Raw genomic sequence first — 10,000 nt, 5'->3', positions numbered from 1 at the left:
GTCAAAATAAATATATATAAAATATATAAATCTTCAAGACGACACTAAAAAGCAGCCAAATGGTCAAACGACGACGGGCTGAAAGCTTCTTTATAACATCCGACTCTTTGTGTGAGATAAAGGAAGCAGGACGCTGCTTCATGCTCCAGTTGCTGCGGTGAACTGGTCTCACTGGTTTGTTACCAGCTCTGCTCCACCTTCGTCTCTGCCGTGCGTTTGCAGTATTTAACATGAATTCATGTTTCATTTAAAACGAGTTGCAAATTTATTCCGTCGCTTCCCTTCAGGGACGAGGAGAGAGAGAGGCCGCGAGCACGAAGGGCGAGCAAAGTAGAGTTCCTCGACTTCTGAGGACCTGAGGAAACCTGAGCACCACACACACACACACGACACACACACACACACACACACACACACACACACACACACACACACACACACACACACACACACACTTCTTATTTTAAATCTTATTGTACAACCTCGTCCGTTCTGAGTTGTTTGAAAAGCTGAGGTGAAGTCTGGACACGAGTCAGCAGCTCTGAACCTTCTCTGGAACTTTGACCCTTGACCTCTAAAATCTAGCTGCTAACAACACACACACACACACACACACACACACACACACACACACACACACACACACACACACACACACCCTTACAAGACTAAATTCTTATTCCCGTCCTGATTCTGACCCTGAAGCCAAAACTTAATCCTCGATGCTACACAAACTTGACACGTCTGTCATTGCCACAGCGCCCCCTGGAGGCCTGCACTGTGTAACTCTGGTGAACCAAACTGGGACATTACGAGCAGCTAGCAGCTAGAGAAGAGACAACTAGCTCTTTATCCTCAGTGCGGACGCCATGAGACACAGAAGAAACTGAAGAGGACGGTGATGAAGAGGAAGAGGAAGAGAGAAAGTGAGCGAGTGAGAAACCGAACAAGAGAGAATATCAGAGCCTGTTTGACTGGAGAGATAAAAGAGGCTGAAGGGTTCAGGACAGATGTGGACCAGCTGTTGTTGGACAGTGAGTCAGAACTTTAGCTTGTTTGTCTTCTTCTGTTTGACGTTGAGCTGGAGGTGAAGTCGTCCACTCGCCAGTTCATCTATATATTTAAGAAGTTAGCAGAACAGCTCCATGTGACGTGTTGCATGTGAAGCTCGGACATTGCTAACTGCGTCAGACGTTTAGTGTCAGACCCCAAAAACCTGCTCAGTCCACCTGGTTCTCTAACGTCCACTCGTCAGTAAATGCACGTGAGGCTCCGACTGTTAATTAACTATTAACGACAGTGAATTACACATCCCACCTGTAGGGGGAGCCAGAGTGTAGCTGAGAGTAGATGTTGCATAGGGTCACTTTAAATGTGGGGTCCCCACAAAGCTGCTGGAACCCACAAGTACAGTGGGCTCACACCCCAAGGACACACACACGCACACACACACACTTACTACCCGTTAACACACACACACACTTACTACCCGTTAACACACACGCACACCTACTACCCGTTAACACACACTGCAGCGTATGGACTCACACCTGATGTACAGGTGCAGCTGCTGCAGGCAAGGTGAACTTGTAGTTAACACACACACAGATGTTACTACAGATGTTACTACAGATGTTGTGCAGCAGTCGCTCTTCTTACCGTTCTGAAGACAATGGAGACGCCTTCCATTCATTTACACTGGAGAGAATCACACACACACATTCACACACACCTCTCTCTCTTTCACTCGCTCGCCCCGTCTCTTCCTCCTGCTTCTTCTTCTACTGCTTCTTTTTCTGAACCTGCTCTCCCTCGACTCCTTTCCCCATTCGTCCCTCTCTCTCTCCCTCACCTCCTCCCTTGATTTGTCTACCTCTCTCGCCCAAGTCACTCCCCCAACTCCTCCTCCCTCCTTCTCTCCTCGCTCGCTCCGCTCCCTCCCTCTCTCTTTGCCTTTTCTTTCAATTTAACCTCTGTCCTCCTTTTCTCCTTCTCTCTCTCTTCGTTTCCATCCTCCAAACCCCCTCTCTCCCCCCCTCCCTCCTCTCTACTCTCTGTGGAGATGCTTGGTTGCTTCCTTGACAGCCTCTTCTCCACGTGTCTGCTGGTGTGAATGTGTGTGTGAATGTGTGTGTGTGGTTTCTCACTCTCCAGTGCACACACTCTGCCTGTCAGTCACATTCAGATGCACTCAGCCATTGACACACACACACACACACACACACACACACACACACACACACGTTCATGTACTCATCTTCTTTGACATACATCTTGCTCGCTCACCCTCTCTCTCCATCCTTTCCTCTCTCTCTCTCTTTCTTTCACTCTCTCTCCTGCACACATTCACATCTTTCTTTCACTAACTCGTCCCTCTCTCTCTCTCTCTCTCTCTCTATTTACACACTCTCTCTCTTTTTCCCTCCTCATGCAGCTCACGCCAGAGCAGCTGGCAGCTCTGCAATTTCACATTTCTAGCAGGGACACACCCCTTGAATGTACACACACAGGCACACACTGTCTCACACACAGACACACACACAGTCACACACACAGTCACACACACAGACACACACACAGACACACAGGTGTGGTTGTGAGACTGAAGATTCTCCGTCTGCAGCTGAAAGATAAAACGACTCCTCTGTTTCTCTTTTTCCTTCAGACTGGAAATCAAACACAATCACGTGACTTTACTCGTCAGTGTGAAGGGGAACAGATGCCGGTTGTCTCTGGGTCACATGACTCTGCAGGATCACAGGTATTCACACATGACGCAGGCGGACGCACTACGTTCAGCACTTCTCAACATGATGCTACATCCCAATGCTAACCCATGAGGCTAAAACACGATGCTAAGACGTGATGCTACAATATGATAATAAACCATGAAGCTCCACACTTCCTCCCTTCCTCAACCTCTCATCTTTTCCTCTCCCCTTCCTGTCTTTTCTTCTCCTTCACGTCTCATCTCCTCCACCTTTTTCCTCCTCTCCACCCTCCACTCTCTCCATCTTTCCTTCTTCACCAGTTCCCTTCTCCTCCTTCTCTTCCGTCTCTCTCCCTTTGCTTATTCCCTGTTTCCTTCTCCACTGTTTCCTTGTTTCCTTCCCCTGAAAGCGTCTGACTCTGTGCAGCAGAAAATAAAAGTAGAAGTGAGCGAGGGAAAGAGGGCGTAGCCGGAGGAAAAGACAGAGGACAGAGGGAAACGTTACGACGCCACAGCGGGAATAAGGTCAACGTTAACTCAAGAGTTCAGGGGTCAAGCTCTGCCTACCTGCGGAGAGGTGACCAGGTCCCAGAGGAGCGGAGACAGAACAGAGGGCAAAGGTCACAGACACCTGGCACGCCAAACATCCCAGTGATCTGCTGACTGGAGATCAGCTGCTCTCTGCGTCCACAGGGTCGAGCTCTCATTGGACGCTAGCGACACGCCCGCCGCTCGCCACAGTCATCGAGTCCGAGAACGTTTGAATCGTGAACATCCTCGAACGTCACGTCAGTCATCGTCAGGTGAGGAGACGGTGATCAAGAGTTATTTTAGAAAAAAACGTTATTTACTTCATCGCAAAACTAAAAGAAAGAAACCAGCTCCTTCAAAATAAAGGAGGTCACCTCCTTCAGGTCATTTGAATCCACAGGGACGCTCGCCGATGTTAAAGTGCACCTCTCAGGTATTTACTAAATATTTCAAGTGGAGAAAAGTGTTGTGTGCTCTGCATCTTAAAACCACTTTGTTTCCATGGTTTCCCCAGAGGTGATGATCGGAGGCGTTCGTCCTTGTCGAGGGAAAAGACGAGCTGTGATTCTCCTCCAGGAGGCGCCACTGAGCGACTCTGTTTCTCCGTCAAACGTCACGAAGACGACAAAGACGAACAGTGAGTCAGACAGACGTCAGAGAGTCAGACAGACGCACAGCTCGGACTGAAGGATGAAAATAAATCATAAACTGTTTATTTCTTATTAATCTCTAAGAAATAAAGTCATGAAATTATTCTGAAAAGTCTGCAGGTGATTTAAAAAAAACTTTTCTAAGAACGTTTTAAAGGAGCTGATTTTGTCAGTGTGTGATTCATATTTGTGTTTATTCCTTCACATAAAATCGTATTATCATTACTTTCAATAATTAATAGTTTTCCAGCAACCAATATTTGCAGGTTCCAGTTTTTCAGATTTGATGATTTTCACATTGTTTTAAATTTAATGTATTTTGTGTTTTGGCTGCTGGTTAGAAAAGGAGATTGATACCAGACTTTTATCTCAGTTTTTATAGACACAGTTCATTCATAATTAGCAGATGAATCTATAATAGATGTAATTGACTCAAATCAAACCTCTCAGTCCCTGAATGAAGCAAATTAGTTGAGTTTAAATACAAAATAAATCTGAACTGTCAGGTGTTTCAAGACTTTTACAAATCACAACGACATTTTCAACAAAGTCGCAGCTTGAACAGACTTTGAGTTTATTCACAGTGACGCTGAAGGAGAAACGATCTTCTGGTAACGAAGTAATTCAGTTTTCATGTTAATGAGTTAATGATCCTAAAAACTGTAGAAACCACTCGAGCGCTCAGCTTCAGGCTGAACCTGCACCTGCTCCTCTTTTTATTTTCAGATGTTTGAAGAAGACGAACTGTACATAAACGCTTCTTTTCTGTTTTATTGTGAAAAAACAAATAATTTCATCTCCTCAGACGTCGACAAACATTTCAAATCAAACAATCTGAGGAGAAAAAATACACAGAGCTTCATTTTGAGCTTTAGGTGATTTTGACTTTTCTCAGGCTGAAGCAAATTATTTAATTTATCTGATGTGTTTTTTTTATTTTGGTGTTTTACAAAGTTTAGAGAACTTTGTAAAAAATGTTAAAATTTCTGATATCGTCTCATTAAAGGAGGTTTGATGTTCAGATTCTAAACTTTAAACACAATATTTCTAAACTGTGTTATTTCTGCTCATTGACCACAGGGTTTGTCATAAGCTCATCAATATTATTCTGTTTGTGCAGTTTGATTTTGAGATATCAAAAAATCAGTTAATTAGTTGATTATCTCAACCAATAAACGTTTATTTGTTCAAGGTTGAAAAATGCGAGAATCTGCTGTTTATTCTTTAACAAGATGTTTTATCACACATGTTGTTTTCTGATGTTACTTTAATGAATAATAATAATATCTGTTAGATGATGACATTAATGAGAAGCCACTTTAAATTCTCACATGTTGATTTGATGCTTCTCTTTGTTGGATAAAAATAATTTATAAAGAAATTATTAATCAAATCTTTCCATCATTTTGTGACATCTGATAAACCAAATGTCAATGACAATAATGTTTGATTAATAAAGAACCTAATTATGACATAAGGCGACAATCACACGTCAGTAAACGTGCAGAGAGGCTGCGTGCAGTCACTTCCTGTCAGCTGGTGCGTCTGCGGGTCAGTTTTCCATGTTCCTGCTGCATCAGATCATTAAAGTTTCATTAAAGTTTCAGCAGCGTGAACAGGACGAGTGACTTGAAGCTCTAAAGAGATTTCATCCCTGTGGGAAGCTGCAGTGGCTGCTGGGTAAAGATTAGCAGATAAACCCCCGGAACACGACTTGTTTGTCCAAATGAACTCAAACACTAGAAGCAGGGAAACCACTTTAAATCAGTCGAGGTCCGTTTCCACCTCAGCCGAGCTCAGAAGTCAAGCTCTGAAATAAAATGGTGAGAATCCTGTTTGTTTGGTTTTCAGTTTCAGCCTCGTCCTGACGATCACTCGTGAACTGAACAGACAACAAGCAGCGTCCGCGAGTCAGTGCCGGTCACATCAGTCACGTCAGAATCTAAAATGGTCGCTAGCGACGCCAGGATCGGTCACATAATAAGTTCAAACCTCTGCCCCCCCGACGACTCATGCTCCCGACAGTACTTCCTGTTTCCTGTTCTTCCAGCTTCCTGTTCCCCTCCTCCCTCAGCTTCTCGCTGCCGCTCGATGGGAAGGTGTTTGTATTCCAGTCAGGTCGCTCATAGTCCAGTTGGATCCAGTGGGTGAGCCGGAGAAGTGCTGATGTGAGTTTTCCTGAAGTGTGAATGACTTCGACCCGTTTCTCTCTCTCTCTCCTGCCGCCTCCTCCTTTGCTCACTCTCTAAGACTTTAATTGAATTATCCCTCGCTCGCTCGCTTCGCCTCCCCTTGACCTCGGCTTGAGTCGTGGGCAGATTGAGGCCGGAAACGTAACTCGCAGATCTCCTCCACACGTGGGATTCAAAATGACTCTTCAAGTGATTTCAGATGTTTATCAGTGAAGGTCAGAGTTGAAAGAATTCCTGAAAGGTTTGTATAAAACTTAATGATAAATCTGACCCAAACAAAGTAATTCCACACGTCTCTGTATGTGGAACACACGTCTCGGGGGAAATGTTCCTCCAGTCTGATCATTTGATTATTTCTATTTTACCATATCGGACTGACACAGACCTTCACGGGTGCTGATTGACGTTATGTCAGTAACATTTAGAGATTCCCTTCCTTTCTTTCAATTTGCCTTCAAAGTAAAAGCATTGTTTGTTGTTTGCTTTAAATCAAGCTGAATTACAGAGTTTTTATTTTGAAAAGTTGTGAACTTGGGTCTGAAGATTGTGTCGGTTGTTTAACAGACTCTGAAATAGTCGAGATGTGATGTATGAAAAAATAAAAGCAGTTCAGTAAATTATTCAAACAGTAATAAAAACCAGGTAGGATGAACACAAAGTTTTCTAACTTCACTCTGCACCACAGACTCTTTATGAAAAGATCTGAACACAAACTATAAAAAGTGACAGAATATTGTAGAAGACTCACTAATGACAAGGAATAATTCTGAAGTCACAGGACAAGAGAACACAACATTACAAACACACAACTTCACTATATTATATAATATGATGTAATAATAAGAGAACACAACATTACAAACACACACGTTTACAACAGGGACTGAGCTGCTTGAATTAAAAACACCACACTTGTCTACTTGATCAATTCTTTATCCAAACTCGGAAGGTAAAAGTCTATATCTTGTTTATGAATGTTTTGTCCAGCGCCATCTTGGTTTTTTGGTGGGGGGGTGGAGCCTGACAGAGAGCTCGAGAACACGCCCAACTAGACCTGTGATCTGCCCCCATTGGACGGTACTAGCTGTCAATCACACTGTGGTATCCCCCCCCCCCGGTGCTTTATGGTCTGTTTGACTCTGAATGATCATAATTCACTAAATGAACATCAGCTGTTTGAAGAAGACTTGAAACTAGAGACTGAGACAGAAACTCCTGAATGTTTCCTGACGTTATAAAGTGAGAAGTTAGATAAGATAAGTTGAACCTTTATTTATCCTCCGTAGAGGAAATTCAGAAATGACTCAGCAGCACAACAAAGTAGCAGCGCAAGGGGAAAATATATTAAGACTAAAAATATGAATGAAAACAGAAATATTTATACAAAAGTAGAGATAATGCTAAATATACACAAGGCTGTTTAAAAAAAAAGGTGCAATATAGAGATAAGAGCAGAGTTGAGTTCATGTGCAGTTTGTCGATTCTTTGTAATATAATGAGTTTGGTTCTTTCCTGAGATATTTCAGTGTTTGATCTGTTGCTGGATGAGTCTGAGGCCGAAGTCCTTTTCTCACAGACGTCTTCGAAACAACCAGCGGATCTGAATCATCTTATTAACATGTATGAACTTTGCACTAACTTTATGTTACACAGGTAGTATGCTCACTTTGTTAGCTTAATATGTTGTCAAACTTTTCACTCTATCATAACTTCCTGTGACGTTCAGTGCAAACAGGCTGAGATCCATCGCAGCAGTTCTCATTTATCAAAGAAAACTTCCAGACTGAAGTTTGGTAAATACTTCAGAGCTGAAAGTTCCCTGAAGAAAGAACTTCCTGAACTTGGCCCTTTCAGGTCACTTCTTCCTCAGTCGGTTGCTAATCGGATGAATGAGAACCGCTCACGTGCCTTTTAAGTGATTGTGTGTCTGCAAACTACAAACTTCCTCTTTCACTCAGTGTCATGTGACCACATTCGACCAACCACGAACGACTTCACTAGAATAAAACAGGCAGTTTAATGAACGATTTCTTTAGAATCATAGGATTTTTTAATCTTAATCTTCATCATTCACCAGCATCATCATCATAATCCTCATTGTTTGCCACTGTCATAGTCATCGTCATGACAACATCATCACAGTTGTTAATCATCGCACATCATCACCGCCACCAGTTACATTCTCATCGTTTTCAGTGATAATAGATTTATTTTGTATTTCATACTTTTTATAGTATATTGTATATCATCCATGGTCAATCTCTTTTTTAAATAATTTACATAAGAATAAAGTCGACGGACTGAAGAATGACCATCTGTATATTTACATCATGAGACACAGAAAGAGAGAGAATCAAGAAGAAAACAGTGAACGACTGGAAACCAAAGAAAACAGCGATAAAGAGGAGGAGGAGCATGACGGGGGGCTGACAGGGGAGCCTCTGTGTGTGTGTGTGTGTGTGTGTGTGTGTGTGTGTGTGTGTGTGTGTGTGTGTGTCTGTGTGTGGTCTCATGGTGACGACTTCCCACCTAAAACCTCTGTTTCGTCACATCATCCTGACTGTTGCCATGGTAACGGCTGCGAGTCCCCCCTGTGGTCATTAACCAGACGAGTCTCTGACGCCGACTTCGAGTTAAAAAGGAAAGAAAAAAGGGAACATTTTTAACTCGTGATCAAATTCGTGTCAGATTTATGGAAACGTTTCTTACTTTACAGGTTCAGTGTGTAAGATTTACATGAAAGGATCTGTTGGCAGATTGAATATAAAATAATCCTAGTGATGTTTTCACTGGTGTGTTTCATCTAAATTGACTGAATTGTTGTTTTCTTTACTTCCTTTATACCATAATACTTAATATAATTTATATTTAAATACTTTATATTTACATACTTTATATTTACATCAGGAGTGGGTCCTCTCCACGGAGGCAGCCATGTTTTTACAGTAGCCCAGACTGGACAAACTAAACCTTTGAGTTTCTATGACAACTGAAGCTTCCACAGGTTCTCTTTCATGTTTGGAAGGGGGGGGGGGGTGTTCAGCTGCAACATGACACTTCACCACTAGATGTCACTACATCCTACACACTGAACCTTTAATGTGTCCCGTGAACACATGGGGACGATCCAGAAGCAGCGTCATCACATGGACTCGATGTCTAAAACATTTCTATGAACTTGAAGTCACTTGTTCCAACGAGGACGCCGACGGATTCTGAATGAGCCGGAACACAGGGTGTTCACCTCTGAGCCAAAACCCTGACGAGCATTGATTTGACTATTTCTCCTGTTTGACTCTTTAAAAATCTTCCTTTGTTTGTGTCGGATAAAACAAACTGAGCGCAGGATGCACAGGACACCCGGTGGAGAGGTAACGAACTGAGCGAGTTACCGAACTGGATCATTAGACACGAAACAACGACGCAAAAGATTCAGCTCCTTGTTCCCAAAGTCGTTATATCATCACCACAGAGACCTGAAGAGTCCGTCTGTCTCCGTCTCTCTGTCTCCATCTGTCTGTCTCTGTCCGTTTGTCCGTCTGTCTCCGTCTCTCTGTCTCGATCTGTCTGTCTCTGTCAGTCTGTCTGTCTGTCTTCTTCTTTCTTTCTGTCTCCATCTATCTGTCTGTCTGTCTCTGTCCGTCTGTCCGTCTGTCCGTCTGTTGTCTGTCTGTTGTCTTTCTTTCTGTCTCCATCTATCTGTCTGTCTGTCTGTCTGTCTCCGTCTCTCTGTCTGTCTGTCTGTCTCCGTCTCTCTGTCTGTCTCCATCTGTCTGTCTGTCTGTCTCCATCTCTCTCTCTCCGTCTGTCTGTCTGTATGTCTGTCTCCATCTGTCTCTCTCCGTCTGTCTGTCTGTCTGTCTCTCTCTCCATCTGTCCCTTGGTCTCTCTCTCCGTCTGTCTGTCTGTCTCTGTCT

At 43.2% G+C, this 10,000-nt stretch overlaps 1 protein-coding gene across 1 annotated transcript in view; it reads right to left on the bottom strand.

Moving 5' to 3' along the window:
- The window catches only part of LOC118110593 (IQ motif and SEC7 domain-containing protein 1), a 60,968-nt gene extending 55,571 nt beyond the window's left edge, over positions 1 to 5,397 (bottom strand). Inside the window, 1 exon segment of the mRNA XM_047340423.1 lies at positions 3,278 to 5,397. Within this exon segment, the coding sequence (XP_047196379.1) occupies positions 3,278 to 3,417 (140 nt within the window). The 5' untranslated portion in view covers positions 3,418 to 5,397.
- Between the last annotated feature and the right edge of the window lie 4,603 nt (positions 5,398 to 10,000).

This window comes from Hippoglossus stenolepis, chromosome 6 (genome assembly GCF_022539355.2).
Source record: "Hippoglossus stenolepis isolate QCI-W04-F060 chromosome 6, HSTE1.2, whole genome shotgun sequence".
Taxonomy (NCBI): domain Eukaryota; kingdom Metazoa; phylum Chordata; class Actinopteri; order Pleuronectiformes; family Pleuronectidae; genus Hippoglossus; species Hippoglossus stenolepis.
The sequence above is the reverse complement of the archived record's forward strand: the minus strand, read 5'-3'. Positions and strand labels throughout refer to the sequence as shown.